Source organism: Lepus europaeus, chromosome 3 (genome assembly GCF_033115175.1).
Source record: "Lepus europaeus isolate LE1 chromosome 3, mLepTim1.pri, whole genome shotgun sequence".
Classification (NCBI taxonomy): domain Eukaryota; kingdom Metazoa; phylum Chordata; class Mammalia; order Lagomorpha; family Leporidae; genus Lepus; species Lepus europaeus.
Genome location: NC_084829.1, coordinates 31,888,002 through 31,908,723, shown reverse-complemented (window position 1 = coordinate 31,908,723; position 20,722 = coordinate 31,888,002). Strand labels below are relative to the sequence as shown.

General features: G+C 53.0%; 4 protein-coding genes across 9 annotated transcripts; 2 read left to right on the top strand and 2 right to left on the bottom strand.

Annotated features, from left to right (window-relative positions):
* The first annotated feature begins 359 nt into the window (after positions 1-359).
* Positions 360-5,658, top strand: LY6G5C (lymphocyte antigen 6 family member G5C). The gene is made up of 4 exons (XM_062187157.1): positions 360-480; positions 2,610-2,765; positions 5,359-5,504; positions 5,596-5,658. The coding sequence occupies exons 1-4, from the start codon at positions 360-362 to the stop codon at positions 5,656-5,658; spliced, it is 486 nt and encodes a 161-aa protein (XP_062043141.1).
* A 3,036-nt stretch (positions 5,659-8,694) lies between these two features.
* On the bottom strand, positions 8,695-11,020 carry LY6G5B (lymphocyte antigen 6 family member G5B). The gene is made up of 3 exons (XM_062185854.1): positions 10,229-11,020; positions 9,970-10,098; positions 8,695-9,698 (listed from the first exon to the last, which is right to left on the bottom strand). Exons 1-3 carry the CDS (start codon positions 10,350-10,352, stop codon positions 9,304-9,306), a joined length of 648 nt encoding a protein of 215 aa, XP_062041838.1. The 5' UTR covers positions 10,353-11,020; the 3' UTR covers positions 8,695-9,303.
* Positions 11,021-11,101: 81 nt separating this feature from the next.
* Positions 11,102-15,387, bottom strand: CSNK2B (casein kinase 2 beta). Its single transcript, XM_062185853.1, has 7 exons — positions 15,256-15,387; positions 14,564-14,646; positions 13,421-13,523; positions 12,745-12,860; positions 12,271-12,346; positions 11,937-12,126; positions 11,102-11,340 (listed from the first exon to the last, which is right to left on the bottom strand). The coding sequence occupies exons 2-7, from the start codon at positions 14,633-14,635 to the stop codon at positions 11,250-11,252; spliced, it is 648 nt and encodes a 215-aa protein (XP_062041837.1). The 5' UTR covers positions 14,636-14,646; positions 15,256-15,387; the 3' UTR covers positions 11,102-11,249.
* Positions 15,388-15,580: 193 nt separating this feature from the next.
* GPANK1 (G-patch domain and ankyrin repeats 1) lies at positions 15,581-19,467 on the top strand. Of its 6 annotated transcripts, none has more exons than XM_062185849.1 (4): positions 15,612-15,828; positions 15,979-16,358; positions 16,863-17,595; positions 18,833-19,467. In XM_062185849.1, exons 3-4 carry the CDS (start codon positions 16,967-16,969, stop codon positions 19,275-19,277), a joined length of 1,074 nt encoding a protein of 357 aa, XP_062041833.1. In that variant the 5' UTR covers positions 15,612-15,828; positions 15,979-16,358; positions 16,863-16,966; the 3' UTR covers positions 19,278-19,467. The 6 variants fall into 6 exon arrangements, with proteins under 6 accessions (XP_062041835.1, XP_062041833.1, XP_062041832.1 ...); XM_062185848.1 differs by adding an exon at positions 16,457-16,577 and having other exon boundaries at positions 15,612-16,358; XM_062185851.1 differs by lacking the exons at positions 15,612-15,828; positions 15,979-16,358 and adding an exon at positions 15,581-15,602.
* The last annotated feature ends 1,255 nt before the right edge of the window (positions 19,468-20,722 follow it).

Here is a 20,722-nt window from a genome sequence, read left to right as displayed (position 1 = left end):
GAAGTCCCTTTGACCCGTGCCTTCCACTTCCCAGCTGTTCTGGCCACACTCTGCCCCGCCCCCCCCTTACTGTCTTGTCACCCTAACAGCTTGTGTCCTGGGAGGTCACTGTTGGATCCCTGCCACCTGTTGCAGGGATTCAGCACGCACCGGCTGAGTGATTATGAAAGGAGTTCCCCCTCTTATTCCTCTGTTGCTGGGCCCCTGCCCCCACAAGCCAGGATGTTAGGCCCCAGAGCACTGTGGGTGAGGACACACTGCCCCTCCTCTGTCCACCCCAAACTGGTGTTGCCTCTGCTTCCTCTTGGCCAGCCTCTTTCCCACCAATATAAGCCCCAGCTTGTGGCTGGAGGGCAGTCATGCACTTGATGGCGGGCCCTGCAGGGGGCTGGCGTCTGGGGCTCTGGGGCCTCAGCTGCACCTCTCAAGGCCCGAATGTGATTCTCCTAACGGTGCTGATCATGATGAGCTTGATGTGTGGTAAGTGGCTCTAAGGGGTTGGAAGGGCCTCTTGGTCAGCTAAAAGGAGAAACCCACAGACACCAGATGTCTGGGCATATCTGCCCAGGATGCTCAGGCAAACCCATAGCCAGAAAGATTGGATGAGAGGGTTTGGTGGGAAAAGGCCTGGGGACTGCTGATGGACTGGTGCTCAATCGCCCTGAGGGAGATTTCTGGTGACCAGCCCACTCAGCAACAGTGGCCTGACTGGGGATCCGAAGGGTTTAGGATTTAGCATTTGCCTTTGCCTCATACCACATGCTTTGCTGGACCTGGGACACACAGCGTAGTCTAGGCCTAGGACCAGAGGAAGAGGGGGAGGGATGTGCACGTAGGTATGGAGGGACGCGGGGAATGGGAGATTTGGTGGATATATGAGTCTGGTATTGGTCAAACCAATGAAAATGTGGCCTTGGGCTGCTTGAAATCGCCTTTCTACTGAAGTGGAGATGTTCGAAAGAGTCCAGGAGGGTGGGAGACTGTGATGCCAGGGGACAGAGGACATGTTCTCACAGGGCCACCCAAAGCTGGAGTGGCTGCTTCAGGCTAACCTATGAATCTAGAGGTTTGTAGGGTGCTGAACACTTAGCTCTTCAAACACATTTTTGTTGGTTTTTGTTTGTTTTTTGACAGGCAGATTGTTTTTTTGTTTTTGACAGGCAGAGTGGATAGTGAGAGAGAAAGAGACAGAGAGAAAGGTCTTCCTTTTGCCGTTGGTTCACCCTCCAATGGCCACTGTGGCCGGCGCATCGCGCTGATCCAAAGCCAGGAGCCAGGTGCTTCTCCTGGTTTCCCATGCGGGTGCAGGGCCCAAGGACTTGGGCCATCCTCCACTGCCCTCCCGGGCCATAGCAGAGAGCTAGCTTGGAAGAGGGGCAACCGGGATAGAATCCGGTGCCCCGACCGGGACTAGAACCCGGTGTGCCGGCGCCGCAAGGCGGAGGATTAGCCTGTTAAGCCACAGCGCTGGCCAATGATGAATTCCTTACCCTGGACCAATAAGGGTAAAATATGGAGATTTTATAAAGTTTTATGTATTTTCTTTTGTTTGAAAGGCAGAGTGACACAAAACAGAGATCTTCCATCTGCTAGTGCACTTACCAAATGCCTGTCACACCAAAGCAAGGAGCCCAGTATTTTATCCAGGTCTCCCACATGGGGGCAGGGACCCTAAGAGGGGTATTAGCAGGAAGCTGGACTCTGAAGCACAGCTGAGGCACTCCAATGGGATGTGGGCGTTCCTGGTGGTGCTTGAATGGCTGTGCTACAATGCCTGTCCCTGGAGATTTTTAAACAGATTTCTTTATTTATTTGAAAGGCAGTTAAAGAGACAGAAGGAGAGAGAGAAACTTCCGTCTGCTGATTCACTCCCCAGTGGCCACAACAGCTGGGAATGGGCCAGGCTGAAGCCAAGAGCCAGGAGCTTCTTCTGGGTCTCCCACGTGGATGCAGGGGCCCAGGGACTTGGACCATCTTCCACTGCTTTCCCAGGTGCATTAGCAGAGAAGTGGATCGGAAGTGGAGCAACCAGGACTCGAACCAGCATCAGCACTGCAGATGGCAGCTTAACCAGCTGTGCCACAGTGCCAGCCCCTCCTCCCTGGAGATTTTTAATGAAGACTACAATCCCTATTAGATTGAACCAGAGGGCAGGGCCGACGCTGAGGCATAGTGAGTTAAGCTGCTGCTTGCTGTACCGGCATCCCATATGGGCGCCGGTTCAAGTACCAGTTGCTCTACTTCCGATCCAGCTTCTACTTCCGATCCAGCTCTCTGCTATGGCCTGGGAAAGCAGTGGAAGATGGCCCAAGTCCTTGGGCCCCTGCACCTGTGTGGGAGACCTGGAAGAAGCTCCTGGATCGTGGCTTTGGATTGGCACAGCCAGCTCCAGCTGTTCTAGCCATCTGGGGAGTAAACCAGCAAATGGAAAACCTCTCTCTCTCTGCCTCTCCTTCTCTATGTAACTGACCTTCAAATAAATAAATTAATAAATCTTAAAAAAAATATATGGCTTTAAAGAAATGTGGTTTCTGGAGGTGGGAACCGTAGGGTTGACCGGCCTGGAAACGGGCGGGCAGGGGCCTGGGGTCAGCACTTCTCTGTTCTAGGTAAGTGTGTTGCTGCCAACCAGGATTTGAAGCTCCCCAAGTACCTGCGCTGCTATCGCTGCCTCTTGGAAACCAAGGAGTTGGGGTGTCTTCTGGGATCTGACATCTGCCTCGCCGCAGTTGGCAGCAGCTGCGTCACTCTCCACATAAGGAACAGTAAGCTGCCCTGGCCCGTCCTCTCCAGAACTGAGCCGCCTAAGCTGCTTGTTCCCATGACGCTGAGACACTGTCTGCCACCTTTTTCTGTCTGTTCAGAGCCACTCCCTGGCCCCACTTCCACTCATTTCCCTCCTCCGCCCATAGCTGACTGCCTTCCGCCTCGCAGCACTCAGCCCTGGAGATCTCCAGATGCACTGACTGTCCCTGGAGTTTCTGTCCCCACTGCTTCTCCAGTCGCCTGCGCTGAGTTCTGCCTTTCTCTCCTTGACCCTTCATGGTTCATGTGCACCAGCGTTTGGTTCTTAGCTGCTTTCTCAATTCATACACACTCCTCAGAGGAGCCGAACTGCTTCCTTTGCTTTACCCAGCAGCCACCTGCTACTTCCTCCTGAATTGAGTGTTGCACAAAACCACTCTCCTGTCCAACTGCCCACTGGGTATCTGCTTCACTTTCAACTTGCTGAAAACTGACTAAATTCCCTTCTACATGCCTCCCCTTCTACCTAATCCCTCATCTTTTAAAGCAAAAACAGACCGCATACTATGTGCCAGACACTGTTCTAGACACAACTCTCAGAGGCAGGGATTATTATCCCCATTTAACAGGTAAAGAAGCAGATAGAAAGGTCAACGTGGCCCAAGCTTCAAAGGCTGAACCAAAATTCGTGGTGGCTCCAGAGATGGTGTTTTTGTAATATTCAAATCTATTTATATGTATTTGAAAGAGATTTTTGATTTGCTGGTTCACTCCCCAAATGCCAGCAACAGCTGTGTGGGGGGGAGCAGGGAGGGCGGCGGGGGCAGCCAGGAGCCTGAAGCCACCACTGCTACTTTTCAGGGTGCACACTAGCAGGAAGCTGGACCCGCAGAGTTGTCAGAACTCAAAACCAGACACTCTGAGATGTGGGAACCCCAGTGCCACCTTAACCACCGTACCAAACACCCTTCCACAGACGTGTGGTGCTTTTTCTAAAGATGTCCTTATTTGAAAAGCAGAGTAATGACAGTGGGGGAGGGGGAAGAGGTGGACAGGGTGATGGAGAGAGATCTTCCACCCACTGGTTCACTCCCCAAATGCCTGCGGCAGACTCGGCTGGGCAGGCAAATGCCAGGAACTCCACTGAGGGCCCCCACACTGGTGGCAGGGATCCAAGTACGTGAGCTATTTCTGCTGCCTCCCCGGGTGCACTAACAGGATTGGAAGTGGAGTAGCTAGGACTTACCAACACTTTGAAATGGGATGCAGCTTAACTGGCTGTTCCACAGTACCCACAGTACCACACAGTTTTTTTTTTTTGTTTTTTTTTTTTAACTCTTTTCAAAAGTGTTAGTATTTGAGCCATCACCTGCTGCCTCCCAGGGTGTGCATTAGCAGGAACCTACAATCGGAAGTGGAGGCAGTACTCAAACCCAGGTGCTCTGATATGAGATATGGGCATCCCAAGCAGTGTCTTAACCACTCCACCAAGTGCCATCCCTACTCTCTTAAGTAGGATAGCAGTAAACATCCATGTAGAGGAAGGGTATCTAGGGACATGGGCACAAAGATCCGCCGCATAGACATTTTATTTGACCTAAAAAATAAATGACAAATACTTCTGAAATCCAACTTCCAATACATTTCCCAATCTTTTTCTTTATAAATTTGTCTTTTAATTCCATTTACCCACTTTTTTTTTTTTTTTTTTAGAAACGATTTTATTTGAAAAATAGAGTTACAGAGAGAGGGCTAGACAGAGAGGACTTCCATCTGCTTGTTCACTCCCCAAATGGCAGCAATGACCAGGGATGGGCCAGGCTGGCACCAGGAGCTTCTTCCAGGTCTCCCATGTGGGTGCAGGAGCCCAAGCACCTGGACCATCTTCCGCTGCTTTCCCAGGCACATTAGCAGGGAGCTGGATTGGGAGTGAGCACTCAGGACTCGAACCAGCGCCCATATAGGATGCCAGCACTGCAGGCAGTGGCTTAACCCATTATGCCACAATGCCCAGCCCTATACACTTTTTTCTTAAAGATTTATTTATTTGAAAGACAGAATTAGAGAATCACCCATCTGCTGGTTCACTCCCCAAATAGCTGCAATGGCCAGAGCTGGGTCAACCCAAAGCAAGGAGTCAAGATCTTCTTCCAGATCTCCCATGTTGGTGCAGAGTACTTGGACATCCTCTGCTGCCTTTCCCAGGTACATTAGCAGGGAGCTAGATTGGAAGTGAAGCAGATTTCGGATTTGAATGTCCATATAGGGACTGGCATGGCAGGCAGCAGTTTTACTAGCTATGCTAGAATGCCAGCCCCTCCCGATCTTTTTCTTACAATAGTCCCCTAGTGCTGGCACCCCCCCTCCCCAACTTGGTTCCACAAGCCTCAATCCAGTCCCTCCCACCTGTTCCACTTCAAATGGCTTTTTCCCTCCAACCTTCCCTGGGAAACTGTAACAGAGATCCACAGATGGTGAAAGCCACCCCATCCAATTCCACAAATATTCTTTTTTTTTTTTTTTTTTTTTTTGAGGTCCAGGGCAGGGTGTGGGGGATGGTGACAAGTCTATGTGGAATAAGGATTTGAGGGCTCTGTTGGGGCCCCTCCCTAGGCAGCGGTTCCGACGTGATGGTGAGTGACTGCCGGAGTAAGGAGCAGCTGAGTGACTGTACACACACCCGCCCTTCTTCCGTTTTTGGCTTCTGGATATATGCTCAATGCTGCTTCCTGGATTTCTGCAATAACCCCCAAAACAGAGTAAAAATTTTACTCCAAGAATCCTAAAAACTGGAAGGAATGTCCTGCCGGCTGCCAGCCAACCTCCTGACTTTCCCCTGGGTTGCACCAGGACAACTTCCCATTCTTCATCCCACCCGCCTGCCTCCCTCAAGTCACCGGACCCAGTCCTTGACTCTTCTTGGCTGATGCCCCTCAGCATCCTTCCTCTCTCATGCCGCCCTCCCTCTCAGACTCCTTTGGCCCCAAGCCCCCAAGGACTTGCTCTAAAATAAATTGGCGTGCAAACTGTTTGGTTTCTCTCTCCTCTGGAGCGGGTGGAGGCTGAGGGAGGCAGGCCTGACTGTCCACAGGCACGAGGAGGTGCTGGAGGCCCGCCGATGACACTTGGGTTGGCTGACATGCTCAGAAGTGCTATGAGACCAGAGCTGGGTGGGGGCTGGAGGGAAGGTCCAGAGGGGTTTTAGAGGGAGGAGGGGGGCTGCACTGTAGCACAGCGGGTTAAAGCCCTGGCTGCTCCTCTTCCAATTCAGCTCTCTGCTGTGGCCTGGGAAAGTAGTAGAAGATGGCCCAAGTCCTTGGGCTCCTGCACCCACGTGGGAGACCCGGAAGAAGCTCCTGGCTCCTGGCTTCAGATCGGCACAGCTCCAGCCCTTGCGGCCAATTGGGGTGTGAACCAGTGGATGGAAGACCTCTCTCTACCTCTCTCTGTAACTCTTTCAAATAAACAAAATAAATCTTTCAAAAAGAAAAAGGAAGGAGGAGGGGCTGCAAAAGGACAAGGCCCTGATGAGGCCACTCTGGAAAAGAACCCTGTGGAACCGTGGTCTTTAATTCTAGGGTCACCTTCCCTCTTCAAGGACCCTGGCAAGTTAACTTGGGGTCTTGGACTCCTTATCCCTCTAATACTATAATCTCACCTGCTAGAGCTAAACAAATGTGTGTCATTCTTATACTGAGGTCAGAGGCTAAAGGGGAAAGGTAGACCCAGCAAGCTGAGGACAGAGGGTTGGTTCCTTTGTGCCTCCAGCTAGCTCATGACCTACAAATTAACATCAGTTTGGTGTCTTCTGCTAAAGCACAGTCCATTATCTATTAATACATGTGCAAAACATTGTATAGGTGTGAATACATGCTGTAAATACTTTCATCAAACTCATCTGAAGTGCTCCAAACCAGGACAATGGCTACTGCTGACCAGGAGTACATGGGAAGGGGCATAAGGGCAGCTTTGGGTGTTGGCCAAGGCCTTTAGCTTGGGAAGCTGGTTACAGATACTATATTCCCACCTGACAGATGACCAGTAAAGCTGAGATTGACACAATGGCAGAGGAGCTAGGATTGCTTTTTAGGGAAAGGTTTCTTGGGGCTGGGCACTTGTCTTAGTGACCAAGAAGCTGTACTTCCCATACAGGAGTGCCTGGGTTCAAGTCCCAGCTCTACTTCCAAGTCCAGCTTCCTGCTCATGTGCACAATGGGAGACAGTACAGGACCACCAAAGTACCGCTTCTTGCCTCCCATCTACTTGGGAGATGTAGACCGAGTTCCTGGCTCCTGTCCCCAAGGCCCTACTGTTGCAGCATTTGGGGAGTGAACCAGCAGTTGGGAACTGTCTCTCTGCCTTTCAAATAAATTAAGAAAAAGGTTCCACAACCCCAGTACTGGGATGTAAGACTCAGGGGGCAGACACCTGGCTACACTCAGCTGGAAGTCCTGACCCAGCTCAGAGCAGTTTATGCCCAGTGTCTACTGAATGTACAGAAAGGGTTGTTTCCATTACTCCTTTGTGTACGTGTTTCTAATTTTTTCAAAAGTAAAATATTAAAATGAAGAGCCGGGCCCAGCACTGTGGCATAGTGGGAAAAGCAGCCGCCTGCAATGCCCGCATCCCGTATGGGCACCAGTTCGAGTCCCAGTTGCTCCACTTCCAATCTAGCTCTCTGCTGTGGCCTGGGAAAGCAGTAAAAGATACCCTGGTCCTGGCTGGCACTGCGGCTCACTAGGCTAATCCTCCGCTTGTGGCGCCAGCACCCCAGGTCCTAGTCCCTTTTGGGGTGCCAAGTTCTATCCTGGTTGCTCCTCTTCCAATCCAGCTCTCTGCTGTGGCCCGGGAAGGCACTGGAGGATGGCCCAAGTGCTTGGGCCCTGTACCCGCATGGGAAACCAGGAGGAAGCACCTGGCTCCTGGCTTCAGACCGGTGCAGCACGCCAGCCGTAGCGGCCATTTGGGGGATGAACCAATGGAAGGAAGACCTTTCTAACTCTGTCAAAAAAAAAAGATACCCTGGTCCTTGGGCCCCCGCACCCATGTGGGAAGACCCGGAAGAAGCTCCTGGCTTCGGATCAGCACAGTTCCAGCCCTTGTGGCCAACTGGGGAGTAAACCAGCGGATGAAAAACCTCTCTCTCTTTGTCTTTTCTTCTCTGTGTAACTCTTTTCAAATAAATAAATCTTTAAGGAAAAAAAAATGAAGAGCCAACTATTATAGCCCCATCAATACTCTTTGCACCTCCTTCTTCAACCAGAACAGAGGGTTTCTAATCGCAAGATCCTTGAAAAGGCAGAAGTTCATGTCTCAGCACCACGTGATTCTGGAACATGATAGGTTCCTAAATCTTCCTGGTTTGAAAATAGCTTTTCTTTTCTTGTAGGTGATAAAACATGGTTGGGGCCAGCGCTGTGGCACAGCAAGTTAAAGCCCTAGCCTGAAGTGCTGGCATCCTATATGGGCGCCAGTTCTAGTACCAGCTGCTGTTCCGATCCAGCTCTCTGCTATGGCCTGGGATAGCAGTGGAAAATGGCCCAAGTCCTTGGGCCCCTGCATCCATGTGGGAGACCTGGAAGAAGCTCCTGGCTCCTGGCTTCAGATCGGCACAGCTCCAGCTGTTGCGGCCATTTGGGGAGTGAACCAGTGGGTGGAAGACCTGTCTCTACCTCTCTCTGTAACTCTTCCAAATAAATAAAATAAATCTTTTTTAAAAAAATGGCATCAACTGGGCTAAACTTTTTAGGTACTGTAGGCTGCTTTCAACTCTAGCTGAGCAGAGGGTTGGCTAGAACATTGGCTCTTCGAGGCAGAACAAGAGGCCACAAAAGCCGAGTCGAGTGGGTAGGGCTCAATCCCACACTTAATTAACCCTCTTTAACCTGTCTCCACCTGCCCACACCTGAATCAGAACCCATAAACAATGTGGCACAGATTTAGCCCAGGCCCAGTTTATTGTGGAGGAACAAGTGATATGGGGCACAGAAGAGCACCCTGTCTCCTCTTATGAGGTGCCCGTGGGTGTGGGTGATGAGCTTGCTGAGGTAAGATGGGGCTGAGGCAGCCAGAGACTGTGATAAAAGACAGAAGGCAAAAGGAGACCAGGAGGTGGAGACAGTGAGGCAGGGACACCAGACCGCAGAGTCAAGGAATCTACAGGCATCCACCCCTCATCCTTCTTGCTTCAAGTTCAGTCTGGCACTTGGGTCTTAGAGACAGAGCTAGATCTCAGTTGAAATGGCAGGTAATAAGATTGAGAGAGGAGGGGCAGATGATGGACATTCAGATGATGACAAAGGGATGAAAGAAAAGACTGTGCCTTTCTCTGGCCAGCCTGGGAAGACCCCATCCTTGAGATTCTTGTCTGGAAAAAAGAACACCACTAGGGCTCAGGAGAGGAAAAGAAATCAAAGCTACAGACACTGGAAATCTGAAGGAGGGAAGCCTAAGGGATCATAGTGACCAGAGAACACGAGTGTCCCCAGAGAGAGCAGTGCAGTGAGCTGGGGGTGTGAGGGAGACATGCTGGACCACAACAGGATCTGAGAGGGGCTATCAGGGTCCAGCACCGGGAAGAACCAGAAGTCCCGAACTGTTTAAGAACAAGTAGATGTGGCGCAGTTCAGCAGTGGACAGGCCCAGGTGCTGGCGCAGGGTGGCCAGGGGGTCCAGGCCTTCAGGCTCCTTCACAGCATGAAAGCGAGATTGAGGCAGTGAAAGGTTCAAGGCCTGGTAGAACTGCTGGATCTGCAAGTCAGACAGGGGCATGAGCCTGCTGTGGGGCTTGGCCAGGGAGCTCTGGAGCTGGGGGCTGGACCAGGAATTGCAGTAATCATACTGACAGCACTGGACCTGGTACCAGTAATCTGTTATATAGGTGCTGCGGAGTTCCTTGCAGCGGTAGGAATTGTGCTGTCCACAGCCACGGATGTTGAAGCGAGTCTTGCCATCTGGAGGAGAAGGTAATAACCCCTGCCAACAGCCTCCCAGTCATCCAACCTGGCACCCCCGCCACTGACGCCATTCCTTAGTCATACCCGATTTCTAGCCTGGACGCCTTCGGAAGAGGTCGGGTAACGAGCTCAGCTAACCCCCTAAACCCAAACCCTTCCCACCAAGATCTTCCTCTCTTATACCTCAGACCCCAGAAGCCCTCATCTGTGACAGGAGAGCAAGCCATGGACTGTCTCACCGGGAGCCCCTTCTTGGGACTTTACTCACAACTATGGATGGTGATCACCATGCACAGGGATGAGGTGCTTATGGTGCACTTCCCTGAGCCTGAAATGCATCCTACAGTGGGATCTTCTACGAGGCACAAGTGGCAGGTCCGCACTTCAGGAACAGGAGCTGGGAAATAGCAGGAAGGAGGGACAGGAACACGGGCTCACTCCCAAGTCCTCTGCCTGGCAGGAAGCCTGGGCACCCACAGCCCCACCTCCACCCCCTTTCTGGGCTCCCGGTCGTGGGCCTCACTTACGCTTTCCCACCGCGAAGCCCACCATGATCAGCACACCTACAAGGGCATGGACCCTCATCTTGGAATTCTGGGGACAGGAGCAGCTCCTGAGGAATGCCCCGAAAGCCCAGTTTCCTGCGACCATGCTCCTGGACCCTGAGCTGCAGGTGGTTTTGCCAAGCCGTCTGAGCGGCAGCTGCAGTTATAGTCCTGAGGCAGGAACAGGAAGTGACTGACTTGGCAGTGAAGACAGAATGTCCTGCCCACAAGGCCTGTTTGTGGGAACAGCGGCCTACACAGGGGAAAAATCTGGGCACCACCTGTGTCTTTACCCACTTGTCTACTTTGTCCTTAAAGAGCTACTCCCCATCTCCTCTAGGGTCCACAGATTAGCGTTTCTCTGGCGCCATCTGCTGTCCTCTCCACACAATAAGGCCGGTCCCCCCTCCACAAGATAAACTGGCTGGGGAATGAAGGTCCCATCCTTCTCAGATGAGCATGTCTCAGCTTGCCAGCAGAGGGCGCACCGACACCACAAGCAACAATTCTCTACACCTCCCTACCATGTGAAGTTGTTTATTACAGAACTTTAAAATAAAAACTGAACTATTACTGATTGAGCCCCTTTACACCACAGGGCAACCACAGTACCCAAAGAGAACATTGCTCTAGTCGTCAACACCTCCTTTTTCTAGGTCTTTTCTCATCTTGTACTGCCCCAAACTCAGTCTTAAGAATTCCACTCTGCTCTACACTGAAAACATGACCCAAATCCAGTGGGCACAAACCTGGGCTGGTTTTCAGCCCGGGGCGGGGGGGCTGGGCTATGAGGGCCTCTTGGGTCCAGCACACCACCTCTCTCCCTTCCCCAACACCAAGTACCACCAGACCAGCTCATGGCCTTTTCTTCCACTTTATTTCATATTCCCACCACAATAGTGACTCCTTTAATTTAAACTAAAAACCATAGAGGAAGGTTCCTGAAAGGGTGGCAGCAAAGGAATGGAGGTGTCAAAGACTGAAGGACAGGTGGGGTGGGGACTCAGCGAATCGTCTTGACTGGGCTCTTGAAGTTGCTGGCGGCTTGGAGCTGCAGCTGATAGGCCATCGGATGGATCTTGAAACCGTAGAGCCTGGGTGGGGCACAGGTCAGAGAGGCAGCAGGTGAGCCCCATCCTGGCCCTGCCAGTGGCCTGCATTCCCACCTCCCTACCACAGTTCTTCCACAGGTCTGCTTGATGCTAAAGGGCAATGGTTCCCAAACTTCTTCACGCATAAGTACTTGAAAAGGTATCTTAAGCAACCATTAAAATTCAAATTCTTCAAGTTATCTATCAGTACTAGTTTCAATTCAAAACTGAACTTTTCTTCCCCACTCCAGAGTAGATGAACGACAATCTAACTCTGACCATCTCCTAACAAAAGGTCAAGCACCTGACACGGGGACAGTAACAGCTGCTGTTTAAAATGGTGCTTCGAGTGCCACACACCATTCTAAACAATTCCTTTATCTAAAAACACTATCAGGCAGGTGCTGCTACCATCCCTGCTCTAAGAACGAGGAAGCTAAGACACAGGCTGTCAAATAACTTCCCCATAGTCCCTCAGCAGGAAGAAGCCCTGGCTCTGGAGCAGCTGGCCGCAGGACAGGGCCAGGCCCCGCCCACCCTTCTCTCTGGGGGATTCTGAGTCTTTCCTTTGACACCTGGTGACTCTGTCTGCTCCCCACCTGGGCACAAACTGGTTGGCGGGTCGCTTGGGCCGGTACTCGGGATGCACCATGAAGAGCATGTGAGGGAAACCAGTGCCGAAGTAGGCACCATCCGTGTGATGGTGCCTCGATGACTTGGGTGTGTACACGTCCATGCACTTGGGGCAGTAGAGCTTCACCATGGCCTCACCTGGGATGTCCGACAGGCCTGGGAGACAGCCAGACTCAGCAGGCCAGGCACCCGCAACACTGCCGAGTCCCCTGCCCCAGAACTCAGCTCCCGCCTTGCTGAGCCCAACTCCTTCCCAGAGGACTGCCGGATGGTGCCCCCTCTCCCTTCTTCAATACTCACCAATAGGAAGCATTGGCTGGTTCTCACAGTATACACGGGGACAGTAGCCAAAGTCTCCCTGCTGGTACTTTTCCAACTGAAGGGGGAAAAATGGAAGGGATTGGTGGGTGGGTATGAGGAGAAGCAGCAACCCCCACATAACTCTGTCCTCCACATTTCCTCCCTCTTCTCGGAGGTCCTTGTGCAGACCAAACGGGCCCACCAACTTTCCCCCCAGTTAGGGAGGCTAGTGATATCCAGGGCCATTTGCTGTCTGTTCTCTGAGGAAGAAGCAGTCCACAACTCTGACCAAGCTCACATCACCCTCCCTGAAGACACCCCCTCAGCAGGACGTCCAGAGAGGACTCAGTTTCCCGGCCCAAGCTCTGGGTTTTTCTCATCTGAGCTCAACTCCTTGACAGGGCGGCCAGGTTACTGCTCACTGTAGGAACCTATTGCCTCACAAGGAGTCACGCCGGCACAGAGAGGCCTCACCATCTGGGCGATGCCTCGGTTGGTGAGGATGTAGCGGGCATGGATCAATCCATAAAGCATCTCGGCCGCCTGCTCAATCAGGTCGCTCTGGTTGGGGTTGTCTTCCAGCTCTTCATCTGAAATATGGGCCAGCCACATGCAACCACTGGCGTTCCAGCTTTCCCAGGTGCCCCGCCCACCCCCAGGGCTGCTGGCTGCCCAGTTTGCCCAGCACCCATCCTTGAGCTTCACCCAATCCTCACGTGGGCATTTAACCTGGGCCTCTGCCCCTTCCACCAACCCAAGGCAGCCCGGCCTTCTCTCCACACCTCTTCAGCCTCTGCTCTCTTCTCTCCCTCCCAACTCCTTCCTTAGTACGTAAATACAAAGATGTCAACACAGAAGGTGGAACTCTAGACTGCAGGGTGCAAGGCAGGCAAAGAGGCAGTAAACAAGACCCGCGAGGAAACTCGCATAAGGAGGAGCGCTGCGCTACAAATTCAGAAAGTATGGGAGCAAGCGCTATCAGTCACAAAACTAGGCAAGAATTCATGGAGGGGGGCAAAAATGATGCAGGGACTTTGAGGTTAGGGGTGTCAGAGAACCAAAAGGAAGTTTAGAAATTCAAGAGGTAAATGGGGATTTGAAGAGAAAAACAAGCCCCCCCACACACATATGAACCCTGAGGGTGTCTCACCGGGTTCCAGGTCCAAGATCATGTCTAGAGCTTGTCGATAGTGAGGCACCTGCTCATTGAGGCCGGTAAGGTTAAATTTGTCCTGGATGTAGTCTTCATCCACCTGGTAGAACACGGAGGTCAAGAGGAAACTCCTACTGGGGTCCCCAGCTTCTAAGCTGGCCAAGGTCACCTAACTAACGCTTTGTTGGCCATACGGCTGTGTCTGGTCTGCCTGTTTCCTACTCCCAACTCAGCGTCAGTACTTCAGCCGCTGTCCCGAGTTCACACGCATGCCCCTCCCGTAGAAGCTCCGGCTTCTCTCCTCCAAGGACACGCAAGCACAGCAGTCTCCTTAGAGACACACTCAAGACTCCGTGTCTCTAGTCCTGTTCCTCATCTCTAGGAACCAGTTCTGTCCTCTCCTGAGGGAACAGCTGCTCTCTGAGGAAGGTGGAGGCTGAACAGCTTGGTTTCTGAAGGTGGTTAGAATTCCTTATGTCAACACAGAGCTTTGCCCGTTACAGAACATTTTAAGGTGCAGTATTCCAATTCTCCTAACAGCCCCCAGAGATAAGCACTACCAGTAGCATTCTAGTAATGAAAAAGCAAAGGAGAAAGGACATTTGGCACGGTGGTTCCTACATGGTTAGAGATAACCTGTGTCCCAAACTGGAATGCCCAGGTTCAAGTCCCAACTCCAATTCCAGCTTCTTGCTAATGCATACCCTGGAAGGTAGCAGGGTGATGGCACAAGTACTTGAGTCCCTGCCACCCACATGGGAAACCCAGGTAGGTTTTAGGATCTTTACTTCAGCCTGGCGTAGCCATAGCTGTCATGGAAATTTGGGACATGAACCAGTAGACGAAGATCTTTCACTTTCTCTGTTGCTCTACCTTCAGATACTTTAAGTACAATAAAAAATTAAAAAAAAAAAAAAAAGATGGTCTGACTAGTTCAATGTTATCCTGCTGGGGGTGCGGTGGGTGACAGAAATGGGACTTGGGCACCAGTCTTGCCACATCGCCACTGATTAGTGGGGGGTTACTAAGGGGACCCCTTCTTTCACGGGAAGGAGTTTCCACGGAATAAAGTGTGCAAAAGCTGAGGATACCCAACCTGAACGCATGGAACCACGAGTAGGAAGAACGAAAAGCACTCACCTCACAGAAGAATTCATTGCCACGGAGCCCACAAAACCAGGAAATCCAGGACACTTCCTCCGAGCTGCTCATCTTCACGTCAGCTGGAAACAGGAGTCAAGTCCAAGCTCTCCCTCCCCGGCTCTGGCACCTTCCCTCCTCCCACACACTGTCTTTCAGCCATGGAAGAATTTGGGGCCACCCCTTTTTTTTTTTTTCCAAAGGATCCCAGCCTCTGGGACAGGCTTCTCTAGCTCTTCTTATTTACACCTCGGCCCTTTTTCTCTGAATGAACTTAGAAATTCCTTGGCAGGAGCCCACAGGTACCGACCCAGCAGTCCCTACCTACATCCCCCACGCCCCCGACGGCCAGACCCCTCTCGCCTGTGTCAACTCTGGCAGAGTCCTCGGCTCGGGCTCCCTACCACCACAGGGCTCCGCAGGGCCCCGGCACCCTTCCCCAAGAATTAGAAGTTTATCTTTCCCAAGCAAGGACCCGACACCTCCTTTTCTCACGGCCGGGGGCGAGGGGCGGGCACCGCCAGGTACTCTTTCATGGAGTCCCCACAGCCTGCCTCCCCCTCGCCGGCCACCCTTCCCTCCCACGGTTACGGACCGGGTCACTTCCTTCCTCGCCCCCACCTCAAGGCGGGGAGACCCCATGTGCCGCTCCTTGGGACCGGGAACTCGCGGGGCAACCACTTCACACTCACCAGCTGGACGGGGAGCGGGACCGGGGTGGGGGAGGGGAACAGCTGCTTCCAAGGAACGACGGCGACCGCTACAGCGAAGGCCGCGGACCCGACCGCGGCAGGCGAAGTCGGGTGGGGGGAGTGGAAATCGGGGCGGGTGGGGAAGAGGGCAACGCGCAAGCGCCGAGGGGGCGACAGCCGCGGTGGACGCTGGGAGATGGAGTGCGCTAGGGAGAGAGACCGGCGAAGCGAGGGAAAAGCGAACTACGAATCCCAGGACAGCTCACTCACGACCCTGGTGTCGCGAGGCCCCCGAGGAAGTGGCTCGGGGCGGGGCACAGCGAGGCGCCACCGGAAGCGGAAGCCAAGTAAGACGTTCGGGGCCAGGAGCCTGGGAAATAGAGGCGATTGCTCACTGGACTGAGGGGCCGAGAGGGGGCGGGGGAAGAAGCGAGGCGAGTCGGGTCGCAGACGTTGCCCTCGAGGACCCTCAGTGAGCCCTGGCCAACCCTCCTAGTCCTTATCAAGTCGGGCACGGCCTTGCACAGGAGAGCCCCACGTTTTACCCTGAGCTCGGGCCTTCTGAGGCGGGAGGTACGGACGGGCTCCGTGCTGAGGGACCTGGTCGGGTGTGTCTGTCCTGAGTTGAGCGTTATTGACAACCAGGACGGCCCGGTGCGCTAACCTGAGGCGGCGCCGGCCATTCTGCTGCTTGTCCCCTTGCACTTCTCCATTTCCTCCTAGGGCTTGAATGGGGTCTTCAGCTGAGGGCTCTACGCGTGCCCTTCGAACCTGCTCCGAGTAATGGTGAGGGGGTAGTGTGGCGTTATTTCATTTCACAGCTTCTCGGCCTTCCACAGGTTTCCCTCCGTCTCAGGCACTTTCTTAAGCCAGAAGCTGGCTTCCCAGGTTCAGAAAATGAGCTTGGAGTGGGGGCCACGTTGAGGGAGGCGAAGGGCATTGTGGGGGCGTTATGTAAAAGCAGGACACCCCCCCCCCCAACCGACGGATCGTCCCGGGTCCTCGCGCCAAAGGGGCACGCGAGGCCCTGGGGGCATAAGCTGTTGAGAAGGTTCCAGGGCGGGAATCCGGACCCGGTGCTTTGCGCACGCCTGTGCGCCCAGGTGAGGTGGGGTGCTGTTTGGTTGCTGCTACGCATGCGTGCTTGTGCTGTGTGGCTATTTGTGCCAACGCTTTTGATTAGAATAGCGCCATTTTGCAGTACGGAAGCAACCCAGACTGCACCATCCCGAAGTCTTGAAGTCTTCCCGAGAAGCGTCATGATTTCGTGGCTTCCTTTGGGATGAGGAAACCCCAAAGTAGGATCCAGGAAGATTTAAAGGGTCAGGCTATTTTTCGTGATGGTGTGTCTTACGGGGTAGGAAAGTGGTATTGGAGAGGGGCTAATATTATTTGTTGTTGGGGGAAGGCGGAACTAAGACCTCAGGATGACTGCCTGGGAGTTTTTGTTATTAACCTTTAACAGTAGGCAAAGTGGGTTATCGTAGTGCTCTGTGTTTTCATCTAAGACCTAGTGCCATTAGGCTGTCACGTCCTAGATTGTAGGGTCAGTTTTGGAGGGACGAAGATGGTTTTGATTTTAAGGCTATTTTTCCTGTTGCCCACAGGTGCCTGGAGGTGGCTGTGGCCACTGCAAGGGCCACTAGGAAGTTGATTTGTCTGTCTCATCCTCCCCTGGCCCAGCCTCATTCTTTCAGTTCTTGGAAAGGCTATGTTCAAGCCCTCCCTCATCTCGTTCACCCCAGCCACTGACCCCAGTGACCTCTGGAAGGATGGGCAGCAGCAGCAGTCACAGCCTGAGGAGCCAGAGGCCGCCCTGGATGGGGCTACTGCCAGAGCTTTCTACGAGGCCCTCATCAGGGATGACAGCAGTGCCCTTGAGCCCAAGGCATCTCAACCTGAGCCTGCACTGGAAAGAAAGAGGAAGAGGAGAAGAACTATGAGGGAGACAGCAGCAGAAACAGGGTCTGCAGGAGCACCGGAAAGACATGGACAGTGGAGATCCCCTGAGGCCGAGGACAAGATGACGCAGCAGATCCTGAGGGCAGCCCAGGAGGGAAACCTGGCAGAACTGCGAAAGCTGTTGGAACCCCATGAGGCAGGGGGAGCTGGAGGGAATATCAACGCCCGGGATGCCTTCTGGTGGACTCCCCTGATGTGTGCTGCCCGGGCGGGCCAGGAGGCTGCTGTGCGCTATCTCCTGGGCCGTGGGGCTGCCTGGGTGGGTGTCTGTGAGCTGAGTGGCAGGGATGCTGCTCAGCTGGCTGAAGAAGCCGGCTTCTCCGAGGTGGCTCGCGTGGTCAGAGAGAGCCATGGAGAGACAAGAAGCACAGAGAACCGGTGAGAGGCCCATACCCACTTTCTGTTTGCTCTGCCCCTTATAGCCACTCCACAGCAGAGGCCCCAGAAAAGAACTGAAGGGGTCTCTCTGCATCCTCCAATGTAGGTTGATACGGTAGTGTAGTAGAGTGCTTACAAGCATGAGTTCCTGGATTTCTTTTATTTATTTATTTATTTATTTATTTATTTTTTGACAGGCAGAGTTAGAGAGACAGAGACAGAGAGAAAGGTCTTCCTTCCGTTGGTTCACCCCCCAAATGGCTGCTACAGCCGGCATGCTGCACCAATCCGAAGCCAGGAGCCGGGTGCTTCCTCCTGGTCTCCCATGTGAGTGCAGGGCCCAAGCACTTGGGCCATCCTCCACTGGCTTCCCAGGCCACAGCAGAGAGCTGGACTGGAAGAGGAGCAACCGGGACTAGAACCCGGGGTGCCAGCGCTGCAGGCAGAGGATTAGCCTAGTGAGCTGCGGCGCCGGCCTATATTTATTTAATTTAAAGATTTATTTATTTGAAAGAGTTACGCAGTGAGAGAGAGGTCTACCATCTGTTGGTTCACACCCCAACTGGCCGCAGCAGCTGGAGCTGTGCTGATCTGAAGCCAAGAACCAGGAGCGTCTTCTGGGTCTCCCACGCAGGTGCAGAGGCCCAAGGACTTGGGCCATCTTCTACTGCTTTCCCAGGCCATAGCAGAGAGCTGGATCAGAAATGGAGCATCTGGGACTCGAACCGGTGCCCATATGGGAAGCCAGCACTGCAGGCAGTGGCTTTACCTTCTGTGCCACAGCACCAGCCCAGAGTTTCCTGGATTTAAATCCTGATTTGGCTTACTTGCAAGTAATCTAATGTTCAAATGCCACCTCTTAGTTTTCTCGTCTGAGAAACAGGGTAATAACAGCACCCTTTTCACAGGGTTATGGTTAGGATTCAATGGGTTAACACGTGGGAAATGCTAGAAATCTATGTGAAGTGCTGGAACAGTGTATGCCACGCAATATGCAGTATATAAATATTAACTAACCAGGATTATTCCTCCCTTGCTAGGAACTTGTGAGGCCTAGATACCATCTCTTCTTGCAACCAGCTGGGTCCCTCACTGCTCCATGGGGAGGAAGGAAATTTGTTCCTTGGAAAAGCCGGAAAGATTCTGTTTTACCCCTCTGGGGCTTCAATAAAATTCCCTTCCCCACCCCTACCCCTTTCTCTTTCCCTTGCTTTTAACCCTTTTTCTTTTTTTACAGGTCCCACACCTCTTCTCCCCAGTACTGTGAGACCTGTGATGCCCATTTCCAAGACTCCAACCACCGCACATCTACTGCTCACCTGCTGTCATTGTCTAAGGATTGTCAGTCCCCCAACGTTGGCCTTGGGGTGCCCACCACCAGCCCAGGTTTCCAGCTGCTATTGCGGGGAGGCTGGGAGCCAGGAATGGGGCTGGGACCCCGAGGTGAGGGCCGAGCCAACCCCATCCCCACTGTCCTCAAGAGGGACCAGGAAGGATTAGGCTACAGATCACCACCCCAGCCCCGAGTCACACACTTCTCAGCTCGAGATACCCGGGCTGTGGCCGGAAGGATGAGAGGCCCTCGGGTGGCTACACTGAGCCGGAGGGAGGAGCGAAGGCAAGAGGAACGGGACAAAGCCTGGGAGCGGGAACTGAGAACATATATGAACCTTGAGTACTGACCTTGATCGAGCCTGGCCCTGGTCTGCTGCTGAAGTCTGAATTGGCCCCTGGCCTGGGCACTTTGACTTGACTTTCTGGGATCTGGCCAGGTACAGAACTTCAGTTTTTGATCAGTGGGCTGAGAGTTGAGAAATAAATTAAGCATCTCCATCTCTCTTGGTTTATTCAGTTTTCTGGAAGCTGTTGTGGGGAAGCCACACAGAAGTCTAGGGGGTCACCCATAAGTCTCAGCAGATCCAGAAGCCTTTCCAGGTAGCATGGTAGGTCACCTCACTGCCTGTCTGGGTTCACTTCCAGGATTTGGGCCCCCTGCTGGTGATGCCCCACCCATTCTTGCAAACACTTGACTCAAGAATTGCCAAGCTCCATGGCAAGACTTGCCTCCCTCAGGAAGGATCCTCTGACCACTTCAGCCAGTTGAGTCACTGATTTCACAAACAATAAGTTCATATACTATGTAAACAAATAGGGGCCAGTATTGTGGTGCAGCAGGTTAAGCTGCTTTTGACTGGCATCCCGTATTGGATTGCTAGTTCAAGTCCTAGCTACTCTGCTTTTTTTTTTTGACAGAGTTCGAGACAGAGAGACAGAAAGAAAGTTCTTCCTTCCGTTGGTTCACTCCCCAAAAGGCTGCTACAGCCGGCACTGCACCGATCCAAAGCCAGGAGCTTCTTCCTGGTCTCCCATGCAGGTGCAGGGCCCAAGCACTTGGGCCATCCTCCACTGCCCTCCCAGGCCACAGCAGAGAGCTGGACTGGAAGAGGAGCAACCAGGACTAGAACCTGGCACCCATATGGGATGCTAGCACCGCAAGCAGAGGATTAGCCAAGTGAGCCACAGCGCCGGCCCCTGGCTACTCTGCTTTTGGTCCAGCTTCCTGCTAATGTGCCTGGGAAGGCAGTACATGAAGACCCAAGTATTTGGGTCTGGTACCCATGTGGGAGACCAGGATGAAGTTCTTGTCTCCTGGCTTCAGTCTGGCCCAGACCTGGCTGTTGCACCCATTTGGAGCCAGCAGATGGAAGATCTCTCTCTTTTTTTTTTTTTTTTTTTTTTTTAACGTTTTATTTGAGAGGCAAAGTTACAGAGAGAGGGAGAAACAGAGAAAGGTCTTCCATCCGCTGGCTCACTCCCAAATGGCTGCAATGGCTGGAGCTGGGCCAATCTGAAGCCAGGAGCTTTTCCAGGTTTCCCATGTGGTTGCAGGGGCCCAAGCACTTGAGCCATCTTCCACTATTTTCCCAGGCCATAGCAGAGAGCTGGATTGAAAGAGGAGCAGAGCCAGTGCTGTGGCTCAACAGGCTAATCCTCTGCCTAGCGGCGCCGGCACACCAGGTTCTAGTCCCAGTTGGGGCGCCGGATTCTGTCCCTGTTGCCCCTCTTCCAGGCCAGCTCTCTGGTATGGCCCGGGAGTGCAGTGGAGGATGGCCCAAGTGCTTGGGCC